Source organism: Gallus gallus, chromosome 2, assembly GCF_016699485.2.
Source record: "Gallus gallus isolate bGalGal1 chromosome 2, bGalGal1.mat.broiler.GRCg7b, whole genome shotgun sequence".
NCBI classification, from domain to species: domain Eukaryota; kingdom Metazoa; phylum Chordata; class Aves; order Galliformes; family Phasianidae; genus Gallus; species Gallus gallus.
Window position 1 is genome coordinate 127316419 of NC_052533.1, and position 15418 is coordinate 127331836.

Below are 15418 nucleotides of genomic sequence, written 5' to 3' on the forward strand. Positions count from 1 at the left end.
AATTTAAAATGAGCATGTTCTCCTACCTTAAGACAGAATAAATGTATCACAATTGTCTTAGAGCAGGAATTTCAGAAGATCAGATTGTTATGTAGATTGATAAAATGAAAATTAAGAACAATATTTACCAGTAGCAGTGAAAAGCATACAAGAACACCACATTATCTAAAAGCGTACTTAATTTTTTGCTTCTTGTTAGCAAAGAAAACTTATTTATGGGAAATTTTAGATTCCATTTCAATCATCAAGGAACTACAGATATTCTTTTTTTTTTCTTTCAACTGCCTTTCTTCTACAACATAAAGATAGACATGATTTCCCCTGGTTACTTGAAGATTGACTATGATGGTATTGAAGTGGATAACAAAATTAAAGGAGTAAATAAAACTAAAGAAGCATACTTTCTCCATGTTTTCCCTTTCTACTGTGCACCAAAACAGGTAGTCCTTGTAAAATTTTGTTGGTTTCACAATACTACACCTTCCTTGACAGATCAGTCCCTCCTGTTTGATTTTTGTAGTTCTTTGAAATTTCTCTGCTTTATTTGTATCTCAGCACCAAAATTTTAAATGGTACTTAGTACCAACTGTTAAATTTCCAAGCAACACACGGGTTAGTCCAGTGAGTGACCTAAAGCCTGGTGCACTGGTTCACACTGCCAACTGTGGTTGGAATTTAAAAGTGCTCAGTTAGAGTAACAGCCTCTTTATCCTGTCCATCCATATCAGATCCTTCTAGGACACAGAACAACTTGTCTTGTTTAATTTGGCATGACCAAAAGGGCAGACTAAGTATACTCCATGGGTGGTCCCTACTGAAGGGTTCCTTTACATAACACTGGTCTAAACCCTATGATCTACTGAAGGCCTCTAACCATCAAACAAGAACCCATTTTTCATATGAAGAACCAGCTCTAAATGTCAAAAAGAGGAAATAATTGTTCAGAAGTAACAAAGGAGGAACAAAACAGGGCTAGAGATACAGAAGGCAATAAAGAAAAGATCACAAAATGGAAAAGAAATAAGGCAAGAGATGTGCTCTTAAATTTTCACAACCATTCTGGTTTGAGACAGGGAGAGAAAGCCATAAAACTTGCATTTCCTCTGAAACTTGAAGACTGACCTGTAGCAGCTGTGTTGCTGTAGCTCTTTGTTCAGGATTTTTCACTAAGCACTTCTTCACGAAATCTGTGAATTCATCAGACCAGAGCTCTGGCTTCCGAAAGGTTGGAGGGGGATTTGTAGGAATCATAAAAATAGCCTAGATAAAAAGCAAGAACAATAGAAAGTTTAAACAAAACACATCATGACAGCACTAAATTCAAGGAAATAAATTGCTTTATCCACCTTTCTTATCAAGTTAAGAATCTGGAAGACAAATTTTAAGTAGGGTAGGATTTCCACTCAGACTGAGATTCAGGAAGTAAATCCATCTGCTACTAATGTAGCTACTTCCCATCAAATTTTCTCTATTTAAACCGTAGCCCATTGAGCACATCACTCTCTACATTATCTATTACTGTTCATCGGTCTCAGGATATGATTTTTTCTTTCAGAAATTCTTAGTAATGGCACTGCTTCTTCAAACAGACCCAGAAAAGTCTCTATGAAAAGCTAAGTTCACCTTCTCATCTCTTAGCTGCATTTAGTTTTATAGGAGAGCTGCTCAGGAGAGTTGGTGGCTCTATTACTCGCTGCTGCACACTTTATACAGCTGTAGTTTTGAAACTTGCCTTTCTTAATATCTTTTTAAAACAAATGCTAAAAGAGCTAAGACCAAAAAGATGACAAAACCAATAAAGTAACTTCCCTATTACCAAAGAGAATTCACTTAAAATTAAGATGTATGCTATAACAGCTTTATATTTTCAGTGGACAGCCTCGCCAAACTAATGTATGATCTCAGACTGGAGAAGTAGTGCTCTATTACCTTGTAATTGTCCTTAACTACTTACTTGTGATATAAAATTGTCAGTACAGGTGAAGTGCTTCTGGTAAAGGAGTGGCTAACAAATTCAGCTGCTCCTGTCCTTGAAAGCAATGACCTATTTGAACTCTGAACCAATGATTTTAATCTTATCTTTAGCTACTCTTAACAGCTACCTCTGCAGTAGCTATTGAAAGCACACAGCTATAACAGAAAACCAGTGACTTCTGTTTACATGGTATCAAAATATATACCTCCTATTTGACAATGAGCATTGACCTATGTCTCAGCATATAAGCAAAGCTTAGCTCCGGAATTCTACTGAGCTCCAAAGTTCTGGAAAAATTATTTCCTTCTGCAAACTGTGATCAACTATGCAGCAGTGAAGAATCATAGCAAAGAACTGACTCTTTATAATTTACAAAGGACGACAAGAAGAAACCATGAATCATTCTTTTACAGCAGGCAATAAAAATAACAAAAGAAGATATTCAAGAACTAGAGTCAAGTTCCTAAGAATGAATTTACGCTTTGTAAATTTGTTGGAAGTGACAATTTCAGAAATACTTACATCTATTTAGTGCATACACTACAAGTTTTTTTAAATCTTGGTACATGACTGAGCTGTGATTATCTTAAAATAAAAATATGGATTACGTTGCCATTTTTTTTAATGCAAGGAAACATTTAGAAACTAATTCCTTCTTCTAAATGTGTAGTCCAGCTTGTTAATTATGTCACACACTTCCTAGTGCGACCCTTTCTTTCCATCTGCAACAGGCTGTCCAGAGAGGCTGTGGAGTCTCCTTCTCTGGAGATATCCCAAACCCACCAGGACATTTTGCTGCACAACTTCCTGTAGAGAAACTGCTGTAGCAGGGGAGTTGGACTGGATGAACTCCAGAATTCCCTTCCAGCCTCTACAATTCTGCGATTCTGTCATCTCTCATCACTCCCTTTCCTTACTTAGCCTGAAATGCTGGAGGTTATATCCAAATCCATCTTGCCCCTTTTCTTCCTAATTTTGGCTTGCATGTCTCTATGCAAAATGGTAAGCTCCCTTTCACCTTCCAAGGAAGTCAATGATTTAACTTCCAGCTTCTTCTGTTTCCTTCCAAGAAACTTGCAAAACAACCACTGGAGAATTAGAAAGTTAGTTTCAGATCACCAGGAATAAAACCTTATCTAACAGGAATTGATTCATCATTTTTTCTTCCACTTATTACCAAATACATCTTTTCTATCTCAACAGAGCTCAGTCATTTTAAAATAAAACTAGGATATTTCAATTACTGTCTTTCATGGCTGCCAAGATAGGATTTTACTTACATTCTTCCTTCATCCACCTATTAATGTTGATGGTTTTGATTTTGTTTGGTTTTGTTTAGAAAAGAAAAAAGAAAACACACAGCACAAACACAGCATCAGTAAGCACTTAATGTATGCCACCATCCATCTAACTGCATGGGCTAAGCTGGCAGTGCCAACCACAGGAAACACGCAAGGAAACTGTTCCACAGACAAGGCTCTGACCTATTAAGAAAGAGACAGTGTTAATTCTTCTCTCTCCCACCTTCAAAAACACCTTCCACACTTCCCTGTGTATCTGAGATGGATTGGTACGTCTTACTCAGGCAACGCATCACATATGCAGCTGAGATGTTAGACTGAATGACTCCTAATCTTCAGTTTTAACCATTTAATCATCCTTTTATTCATAAATAAAGGTCTAAGCTGTGAGATGTCAAAACTCAGGCCTGAGTGACCATGACAACTTAATCAGCGTTTATCTTTGCCTGCCTAACAGACAAACCATGCCCAATTTGTCCTAAACTGGCCTTTCCACCTCTGAGCCTTGAGTCCAACTCTGCTTTGTCTCGCCTTTCACACAGCGCCCTGAGACAACTTCCACATCCCTGCATGAAATCAGAAGCCACAGCAAACATGCTACCTACACAGCTAAAGAATGGGGAGTGGCATTGAAGGTGTTGTAGTAGAAAAAAAACCACACAAATTGCATCACCACAGGGAAACTTCGGTGGTCATTTCTAAAGTAGGCACTATACAGTCTACCAATTTCTACCATAACTGTTGTCCAATTTACTCTGAAAGGATGTATCAGCACAATAACCAGCTGCTGTAGTCAAGCTCAGCGTTGAACAGAGGACCAAGTCTCAAACAAGAGCAAAATATAAAGTCAGCACAGAATTTGCTTTTTACGATTCTTAAAGGGACCAAAATTTTGGGCCCTATAATGAAGTTCAGGCTGCAATAATTTCTTTCATGAAGATTCTTTCATGGACAATTTTTATTGGTGTGAAAATGTAATCAGACGAATTAGGAAATGCCAAAAGAAAAATGATATCCTCATATACTGCATTTGGAATTTCCTAATCAGAAAATCCTTGAGGCTCATTCCTCCTGTCAGTCAGGGTAATACCACAGCCCAAGAACACATTAAATAATCACCAGTAACTCAGTTGAGGTTCTACTCTTTTTTTTTTTTTTCTTTTTTTTTTTTTAAGCCCTATCTCTTAGGCTAAGTAAGTGGCTTGTAATAAAGTATTTTGATTTCCTGCTATTTAGCCATTAGTTGTCATTTGCTCAGTATCATGTATGTAACTGAAGGATACAGCAAAGATTGCAGTGATTTTATCTTTTTTGTGCTGTGAAGTAGCATAGTTAGCATCTGCAGAAAACAGACTCAAAAATATTTTTAAACCCAGTAATACATTCATGAGTACAAAATGCTATTTAAGGCTCAGAATGGGGTTATATATTGAATACTGCAACATGTTATTGGCTTTAGAAACAATGAATCAACTGAGAAAAAGCATGCTGTTTTCTTCTTATTTATGTTAAAGAACTTGCTTCCCCTCTTCAAGAGCCTTCATAACAGCTACTGAAACATTACTTACTTATTTCTCATTGCCTAGGAATAAAACAACAGCATGTGGAAGAAGGTCAAAAAGACCAAGTGCCAGGTCCTGCACTTTGGTCACAACTACCCCATGCAACACTACAGGCTTGGGGCAGAGCTGCTGAAAAGCTTCACAGAGGAAAAGGATCGGGGAATGTTAGTCAACACTAGCTGAACATGAGCTAGCAGTGTGCCCAAGTGGCCAAAAAGGCCAGTGGCACACTGACTTGTATCAGAAATAGTGCAGCTAGCAGGAACAGCAAGGTGACTGTCCCCCTGTACTTGGCACCAGTGAGGCCACACCTTGAGTGCTGTGTTCAGCTTTGGGCCTTTCCCTACAAGGAAGACACTGAGGCCCTGGAGTGTGTCCAGAGAAGAGCAACAAAGCTGTGAAGGTTCTTGAGCACAAATCTTATGGGCAGCACCTGAGGGAATTAGGATTGGAGGAGGTTCAGGGGAGACCTTATTGCTGTCTACAACTCCCTTATAGGAGGCTGTAGTGAGGTGGAGGTCAGTCTCTTCTTCAGGTAACTGCAACAGGACAAGAGGGAATGGCCTCAAGTTGAACCAGGGGAGGTTCAGATTAGATATTAGGAAGAACTTCTCAGATAGAGTGGTTAGGCATTGGAACAGACTGACCAGGGAAGTGGTGGAGTCATCATCCCTGGAGGTGTTTAAGGAACGGGCAGATATTGTACTTAGGGTTTAATGGGCAATAATGGTGGTAGGTGGACAGTGGACTAGATGATCTTAGAAGCCTTTTCCAGACTTAATGATTCTATGATACTTGCAGGTTCTTCTTTATTGTTTTTTGTTTGGTTGGGGTTTTTTGTTTGGTTGGTTTTGGTTTTTTGGTTTGTTTTTGGTTGGGTTTTTTTTGGCAAAAAATAGTAACAGTAAAAACCAAAGTTACTGAACAACTCCCTCAGCGTGTAACAACAAGGAAGTTGGTTTCTGTTCTCTCTTTCAGTGTATATTAAATTTATTTGTTAGAAGTACCCTAAAAATTACTATTTTACAGTCTGCAAACTGGACTTCATGAAGACCTTGGACACTAGCCTTCTTTTGCAGAGCATTACAAATAAGTCTGGTTCTATCAGCCACCTATCAGATAGATATCCAAGGAGATTTTCACTATCCAGTTGTGATAAAATCCCTAACTTGAATCTGAATGTGTGATTCAAAGCATTTAGAAAGCTTATTTAGAAAGCTTATTTATCTTTCTGTGTGAAATACTACTTTGACCACAGTACCCCACCACAGTTTGTACTTTTTCTTCAGTCAGGAAGCAATTCTCTCATGTGATTATATTTACTTTTTTTTCTTCTTGCCCAAGTTGTTGTTTTCCTTCTTGCAATAGTGTTGCTATTTACTAACCTCAGTGAGAACAGAGCAGCACAAATCAGGGATGAAGAACTATTCAAACCAAAACTGCACAACCAGTGGCCCATGCAATACCATTTTCTTCACTTTCCTTGTCTTACCTACTTCTACAGAAGTTGCTTGAAGAAATACACTGAAATGCAACATTCATTTCAGTTTTATACAAGAAAAGCTGAGCAACAATTTACCCTGAATTAAAGAGCAGAGAAATAGTGCAGCTGTCAAGTAAATTTCATCTTCCAGATTTATCACTAACACTTCCCCAAAACTGTGTCATGAAAACACATTTTCTGAAGGTATCTTCAGTGAATAAGTACTCCACATGGACCTAGCTACCCAATGGATAACTGCCTATCCAATATCTTAAACAAAACACATTCCTGTTTTAATCTAAGATGTGAAAGAAGCTGTTACCCATTTATATATTTTATATTAAGTTTTTTTTTTTTTTTTTTTTTTAAGTTACTCTGAACATATCAGTTAAAAAAAAGTTCTCTATCAAAATGAGAATTGGCCATGACCATCCTTGATAAGGACATAGTGGTACCTATAATAAAAAGATGTTATGTCACAAATCAGCAATGTATTGGTCCATATGTTTGCCTTTCCTCACAAAGCTGATATTTAGATGGCTCTACCATGTCAGACATCAAAAACATGAGAGAGAAGCACCTTCACCCTGGGCACCTAAGTTCTTCTGAAACCTTTAGCCATCATTTTGATGTGTGTGCAAAAGAATAATGAAGAACTCAGCTTGAAGATGCCAGGGCTCCTTCCCCTTCTCCCCCTTCAAGAAACACAGAGGGTTTCTTGGGAAGATTTAAACTATCATTTATATCTGAACACTGATTTATTGACCCTCTCCTAAGTAGTTATTTAAGCAAGAGCAGTAGACACGGGGCAGCCTGTCCCAGTGGCAATCCTAGGAGCGGACTTATCAGACCCTCTGGGAATACGTTTCATAGGGTCATAAAGACAAGATAACTCCTGGAAGGTTCAAATGGGAGTACATCTTGGAGGTTCAGCTCCATATGTAAATAATGTATATAACAGTAAATGATCTTACGGCTAATATTAATAATGAAGTATCAAAATAAAATGTTTCGAAATGCTATCTGAAAAACAGTAGTTATATTCTTCCAAAAGCTATATCTGTAAAAGAAGGGAAAGCAGTGTTCCCCTTCCACAATACCTGAAAAACTGATATTGCCAAATATTAAAAAGCATACACTCTTAGGAAAAAAAAAAAGATTAGAATTCCAACATTATGCAAAAATGTAAAGATTCCTACCAGTGCTCAGACAAAAAGTCACTATCTTCTCGGAGTTACCAGCGACAAACTGAAGAAGAAACATGGAAGGCTGGGCTGTCACACTTGCCTGCCTCCCCAGGGTCTCAGAGAACCATGAGTAGAATTCCACAGATAAGTGGAAATTTAGTCCAGACACATTCTGGACAAACAATAACACTACCAGATTTTTCATCCTAATAACGGGAAGTGTATGTATAACATTAAAAATGTACATCTACTGTGCTCAATAGTTCTTTAATATCAGCCATTGATTAAATCATGTGTGCACTAGAGTGAAAATGATATCCCAGTACTTTTAAGGGAAAAAATGACAAACACCTCACATATTAACATAGGCAGCACTACCAAGAACAAATGAAAAATGAAAACTTGGGGGGAAGAGGGGAGCGCATGTGAAGAAAAGAGAAATAAACACAACACAGCTGTTAGCAGTGATTTAACAGCATTCACTGGAATGGCTTCTCTGGAAAGATGACCTTTGCTGTTCAAAGCAAAGTATGATGCACTGGTGCACTTAAGATGTAAAGTAATAAAGTAATAAACACAGCAAAAAGACAGATAATGGAAAGAATAATCACATGATTAACAGCAGAGATGGGTTACTGAAAGATAAGCCATATATATTGACCTGAAAATTTATTATTGGTAGTGAGTTCATAACATTTTGACAGCGTTACAATAGGTCAAGAATGTAAAGATACCTATCTCAAACATTTTGCAATAGCAAGTGCAATTGTACACCCACTGAAGAGAAGCAACCTTCACCTTGTGAACATCGTCACGCAACAGCTGCAGCTTAAGATTCACATTTAAGTTCATTCTTTCTACTTGAAGGTGATACTTAATTAAAAAAAATATTAAAATGTCTCACAAGTTCAAAAGAACATTACGGATATTTTGTTCAGTGACAACAACTACACACAGTCAGCATTCTATGACCATACGTTTGTCCAGACTGGTGTTGTGTCATTTTGCTTTAAACAAGCTCACTGACACAACTATTTTTTAAATACCGTGACATGTCATAACTTTAAAGTTCTAGCATATCCTGAGACAAACCTGCACTGGCATACTTGAAAGGCAGAATTTATTGCTCTGGCCATTATTCAATTAGCAAGACAAAGAGCCAGTTCTCACGGTTAATTGATCTAAAACAACTGAGCCATCTACACGTGTGTTCATTATTCAAATTCTTTTTTCTGCTGAGTAGTAACAATCTTTATCAGCATGAACCCTTAACCAGAAATACCCCTTTAATGTACTGTCCTACTGCCAACTAACTCACTAATTTATCAAGGGTTATTTTTCTTAAGTTACCACTTGTACTATTCAAAGAGATCCAGAAGCACCTCAAAGTAGTTGATCAGGTTGTACGCAAAGAAACAACTTTTCTTTTGCCTTACTTTGTTTGCTTATTCTTCTTTCTCTCCCTCCAAGTCCAGCAGACATATCCCCTTTTCTTCAGACTTTCTCTCAATATAAATAATTCACCACAACTTGGAGAAATTTTTGTCATGTTTGCCAGTATGTTTTTCAGCTATTATATTTAAAAATGGCAGTTACAATTTTTTCTCTATCCAATTCAAAAGGACTCAATTTATTGAAGCCAATCCTTCAGCAGAAAATACCCTTTACATCTCCTATTCACTGAACTTTGTCCTTCCATTTCCTTTCTTTTTAGAGATACAACATTAAATTCCCATTTTGTCTATGTTACAAACTCACTGAAGTCAATGAAGCTGTAATAGAAGGAAGAGCAGTCGAACTTTCAGTGTTCTCCTCCCCTTTGAAAGTTAAGACAGAAAGTCTGCAAAGGGCAATAAATGTCTTTTTAAAGCCTGTATAAATGAAAAAAAAAAAAAAAAAAAGCATTGAAATATCCATAATCTAACGAAGGCTTCTGCCTGTTCTTTTACTTAGTTGGGTTTTTAAATAAAACTACACAATTTTCAAAGTGAAGGCATTCACTGAAAACTAAGATCATTTCAGGGTACTCAAGATTTATTTCTTAAACTACTCCAGGCAGCTAGAAGTATAGAATAATTCTAAAAATAAAAAATTACATTAAAAATATACATACACACATGCAAAGGATTTTTCCGAGAAATAAGTAACTAGCGAATAACCCAACGTAAGTACAAAACCATATAATTACTTAGGATGTTATTACAAAGTTGTATTGAATGATCACATCACTGGTAATTACAGGTCCACACATTTGTACAGTATGCAAGGACAACAAAATTCAGCATGTCTTACCAACACACAACAGTTTCAATGACCTGTAAGAAGCTGAAGCGCTGAGATACCATCTGTGACAGAATTAATAGTATCTCCAACAAATTCACCAGATGAAAAACTCAAATGAGCCACAAACTCATTCATTATCATTCTGAAAACTACACTCAATCTCAACACTGACTGAGCAAAATACATTTAAGCAGGAGCAGAAGGAGAGAGGATGCACGCGCACATACTTGTTAAGATTTTTACAAGGGTGAGAAGAGTCTTTTCTTTTTATTTAAAGCAGGACAAAATCAACAGGTATTCAACAAGCTGTCTCTAGATTGAAAGAAGCATCTTACGTAGTGGTTTAACGTTCTGAGTCAATTTTTACTTGACAAAGATTTGTAAAAGAAGGTATTTTTAAACACAGTTGCATAGGAGCAATTTTCTTTCTAATGTCAGGCAACAGCTGTTCTTTGTCAAAAAGAAAGTCAGAGGGATTCAGCCAGTCCTCCACTCCAGAAAACAAGGCAAGACAATGTCCTAGCAGAACTCTCCAGCAAGATCAGTTAAAACAAAATGCCTCTCATTCCAAGTTCTCCTTGATGGCAGACCTTACTCAAGGACCAAGGCATTCATCACCTAAAAGATATTTCATAGCCACAATAATATCCAAGAAAACAAAGAGCAAGAAGGAAACTTCATTAATTCTGGATACTTCTCTTGAATAAAAACATCTTAGAATCACCGAGGTTGGAAAAGACCTCCAAGATCATTAGTACAACATCTAAACATTTCCTTAACACCTCCAGGGATGGTGACTAAACCACCTCACTAGGCAGCCTGTTCCAGTATCTGATCACTCTTTTGGAGAAGAAATTTTTCCTGATATCCAACCTGAACCTCCACTGACACGACTTGAGGTCATCTTCCTATGACTTAAATCTCAAATTTCACTGAATATGAGACATTTGGAGCATGGAAGGAGTATGGAACTTAAACAAGTAAATTTTTTCAGCACTGAACTTTAACAACTTTTTTTCTTATCAGTTACAAAACAAAGAAATTGTTCTGAAAGTGCATGTTACATGACTAAACCCAGGGAATACTCTTTCAACTGTTTTTGCTCCTCTTTTACTAGTTTACTTTTACAACTAATTCAGTAGTATTTTTAAATTCACAGATATAGTGGTGTATTGTCTACAGTGCAAGGCAATTATATTACCCACACTATGAAACTTACTTTCCATCCAAGAAACCCACAACAATATAGCTTACTTTAATAATAAAATCTTTTCTCTTCTTCCCACAGTATTTTCTACAGTTTCCCAGAAAATGAGACAGTGGTTACATCCAGAAATATATTAACATTCACTGGGACATGAAGTGGAAAAACTGCACATGCAATTATATTTACTAATAGAGGAGTCAAAAAGTGAGTAACTTATATTTGTGAGAAAAAGCTGCAGTAAAGTGGCTGGCCAGTAAATGGGAAACGTCTGCCATAACCACACACAGTAGTAATGACAAAAGAGATTCAAGAAATGTGCAGTAGTTCTTCTTTGTTTAAGTCATGGTAGACCTCCAGCAGCAGTATCGTGTTCAGTTTTAGGCATCGTGCTTTCAGTGAGATGTGTGCCAACTGAAGGTGCTCCAAAAAGGAGCAACTACAGTGCTCAGACACTTAAAAAACAAAATCTAGAAGGAAAGACTGAATTGACCGGGATTGCTTAGACTAGGGAGAAGGTGACTATAGTGTGAAACACAATAATGTATCTAGCATGTTAAATGCAACTTCAAAAAGGGAGACATTCTTTAAGTCTACAAAGAACAGAACAGCTAATGGTCAGCAAAGGATACTCAGATTAGAGAGTAGGAAATATTTTAAAACAAATGACCTGAGGAATGATAGAATTTCTGTACAATCAGTCCTTCAAATTACTTTCTCCCGCTAAAACAGCTCCTTTGTCTTCAACTTTATGTGGATTATGTTAGGACTTAGATCTAAGAAACAATACTTCAAGGAGTTACAGGTAACACAAAAGAAAGCAGTAATTTAAACTGACAGCGACACAACCAAAACAGAATCTTGCTGGAAAAACTACCTGCATGGTGTGAATACAAAACTTGCTCACTGGGGTCTCTGGAGGTGATGCTGGTAACAAGAGGATTGCAATGTTAGGTTGGCCAAGTACAGAAACAGAATGACCACACCTAACACAAGAAACATGAAACAGGAACTTCACCCTTCACAAATGACAACAGACAAACAAGTAATACAGCTAAAACCAATCTCAAGCACAAAAAGAAATGACTCGTTCATTTGCAGTGTTCAAACTAAGAAAAGAAATTGAACTACAACCATCCAGGTATTAAGTACCTACGAGAAATAATGGAAGTGTTTAATTCATTACAGGACATTTTCCTAGACTATGAAAGTGTAACTGGGCACTAACTTCTCATGTCTCAAAGCTCTGTCTTCCTTCAAGCAAAGAAGAAAAGCATCTTCTCCAGTCAGTGTCCCACTATCACACAAGGTACTGAGAAAATATAAGACTCAAGAGTGTTGCCTTCCCGGGTGCCAGGTACAGAGAACAGTGTTGCTCTCCTTAGCTAGATAGAATTTCCAATATTCTCCCTAATAGTTTGACAAAAATATCATTTACATAGGAGCCCTTTAATTCCATTGCTAGATTAGTATCCCTTCCTGTAAGAGAATGCAGTTGCTGGAGCAAATTTATCTTTTTTCTACCCCATAGACAAATAGAAACTGTAGGAGGCATAATAAGGTCAAATTTGGAAATTTAAAACATCAAATGAAAAGAGAAGTAGAACCACAGCATAATATTATTACCCAGTGACATTTATCTTACTTCGTAAGATCACAGAACCATAGAATGGCTTGGGTTGGAAGGGTCCTCAAAGATCATCTAGTTCCAAACTCCCTGCCATGGGCAGGATTGCCAACCGCTAGATCAAATACTAGATTAGGCTGCCCACATCCCCATCCTCCCTGATCTTGAGCACCTCCAAGGACAAGGCATCCACAGCCAATCTGGGCAGCCTGTGCCAATGCCTCATCACCCTCTCTGTGAAAAACTTCTCCCTGATATCTAATCTAAATCTCCTCTTCTTTAGTTTTAAACCATTCCCCCTTGTCCTATCACTATCAGATCATGTAAAAAGTCGATCTCTCTCCTGTTTATAATTTTCCTTTAAATATTGAAAGGTTGCAATGAGGTCTTCCTGCAGTCTTCTTTTCTCCAGACTGAACAAGCCAAGGTCCGAGCCTGTCTTTGTAGGAGAGGTACTCCAGCCCCCTGATCATCATGGCCCTCCTCTGGATCTTCTCCAGAACCTCTTCATCTTTCCTGTGTTGGGGGCACCAGACCTAGATGAAATACTTCAGATGGGACCTCACGAGGGCAGAGTAGAGATGGACAACCCCCCCGCACCTTCTCCCTGCCAGCCACCCCTCTTTTGCTGCAGCCAAGGATACTATTGGCCTTCTGGGCTTCAAGAACACACTGCTGGCTCATGTTAAGTTTATCAGTTACCAGGAAACCTAAGTCTTTTTGACAGGGCTGCTCTCAAGGAGTTCTTCTCCCACTCTGTATGCTTATTCGGCATTGCCCTGACCCAGTTGCAGAACCTTGCACTTGGCATGTTGAACCTCATTAAATTTTTATGGGCCCACCTTTTGAGTTTGTCAGTTCCCTTTGGATGGCACCCCTTCCCTCTGCTGTACCAGGTGTACCATTCAGCTTGGTGTCGTTTGCAAACTTGCTGAGGGGGCACTTGATCCCATCATCTATGTCATTGATGAAGGTGTTAAAGAGTACTGGACCCAAGATGGACTCCTGAAACATGCCACTCATCACCAGCCTCCACCTGGACATAGAATAACCGACAACAACCTTCTGGCTACAACCATCCAAACAACTCCTTATGCACCTATTAGTCCACCATTTGAACACACACACAAAATTGAATGCCAATTTCTATTTTTAAAAGATGACACTAAGAGGTAAAATGAACTCTGAGCCGAAGTTATTTCCCCATATTTTCAGTTTTATTTATCAAACTGAAAAATCTTTCCAACTTTCTCTTTTCCTGTATGAGACCAAAACTATGAGATGTTCTGTTTGTATTACAATTACACTAATTCAATGCAGGTCACTTGCTTTTTACTGAGTCCAGATGACATTTAGTAAGCTAAACATTGGCCAATTATCTTAAAAAAAAGTGCATGGGGGGGAACTGACTGCCGCTGGGTAGGTCATACAGTGGCTACAGAATACAATTGCTTGAATTACATCTAGACTAAAATCAAATACAGAATCAGAGCTAAAAGCTATTCCTGCACACCTTCTTAATTTCTCACATTTGAATGTACTAACTTAAAAGCCATCTCTTTTCCACCCTGAGGTGATAGGCAGGAAAAGACTCAACAGAAGTTTGTTGTTTTCTCTCTCTCCACTCTTGCTTTTTAAACCGTATTTTTAATATTCTAAGAACTACAAACAATGGAGTTTCCACTTTATTTTTAATATCCCAAGTGGCTAACTAACCTTTTCAAGTCTGTTCAATTGAACTTAGCACAGTAAAAAAGAAAAACATAGCAATGAAGATTTACTGAACACCAGAAATAATAATGGTCTAAGCCTCTTCTATTTCTGCAATAACATTTGTATTCTTAAATCAACCTGAACTGCCATGTAATTAGCCATAGAATAAGCTTTGCTGATAATGCACAGAAACTAGTTCCAGAGGGGTACGAAAATCCTCAAGCTTATCTCCAAGAAGCAAATAAACAATACGTCTTTGTGAATGTCTTAGTCATGATCAAGGGCTGAGATTTTTTCTGACAAAATCACTAGCTTTAAAATAATTAAAATCTACACTACTAAATAAAAAAACAAATTAGATCTATTGTAACTGGCATAGATCTGTCAATGATATTATTTCTACACGTCTGGATTTGGTATGTTTTTTTTCCAAGAGTTTTACATTTCTAAAATAGAATTATCAGCTGTTAAAATAAAATGTAATATATATGTCAAAACAGAAGCACAATTAGAAGCTTATTCTATAATGCATTAAGCGATGTGGTTTGTTATTATTTATAACATCTTAAGGTGTTTCTGCCCATCTCCACTTCCTCCCCATATGACCTACTCAGCTTTCAACAAACTTCACCCAATAGAGAAAACAGGACCATGGCGCAATACACATGAATTAGATGTCATTACTGATCTTCAAACATGGTCATCATCTTCATAAAAGTCTACACCCTAGAGGAATTATGCAGAATTCATGCAGATAAACTCCTTAGTTGCATGTGCATGATGGCATGACTGAGATAAAAGATTAGTAGTGGAGTGAATTAACCTTATATCTAAATTTCTTTGCTGAAACCAAGTTTTAAATGACTCTGAAGGGAGAATACAGAAACCAAAAAAAAAATAAAAAAAGAAGAAGAAAATAGCAGGTACCTATCAAGATTCCTGAATTACTCAACCTCAAATATTTTATTTCAGTACTTACAAGATTTTCTAGGCTTTGGTTCTGATCTGGGGTCAGTGTTGTACTGCCTTGTTCAAACACTCTACTTACTAATCACATATTCTAAACTTTTGTGAGGGTCTGGT

At 37.5% G+C, this 15418-nt stretch overlaps 1 protein-coding gene across 5 annotated transcripts in view; it reads right to left on the reverse strand.

The window, feature by feature from the left end:
* STK3 (serine/threonine kinase 3) overlaps positions 1–15418 on the reverse strand; it is a 151520-nt gene that overhangs the window by 68502 nt on the left and 67600 nt on the right. For all 5 annotated transcript variants that reach the window (XM_046925701.1, XM_046925692.1, XM_046925707.1 and 2 more), the window contains one exon: positions 1123–1260. In XM_046925701.1, coding sequence (XP_046781657.1) covers positions 1123–1260 — 138 coding nt within the window. The remainder of the gene's footprint in view (positions 1–1122; positions 1261–15418) is intronic.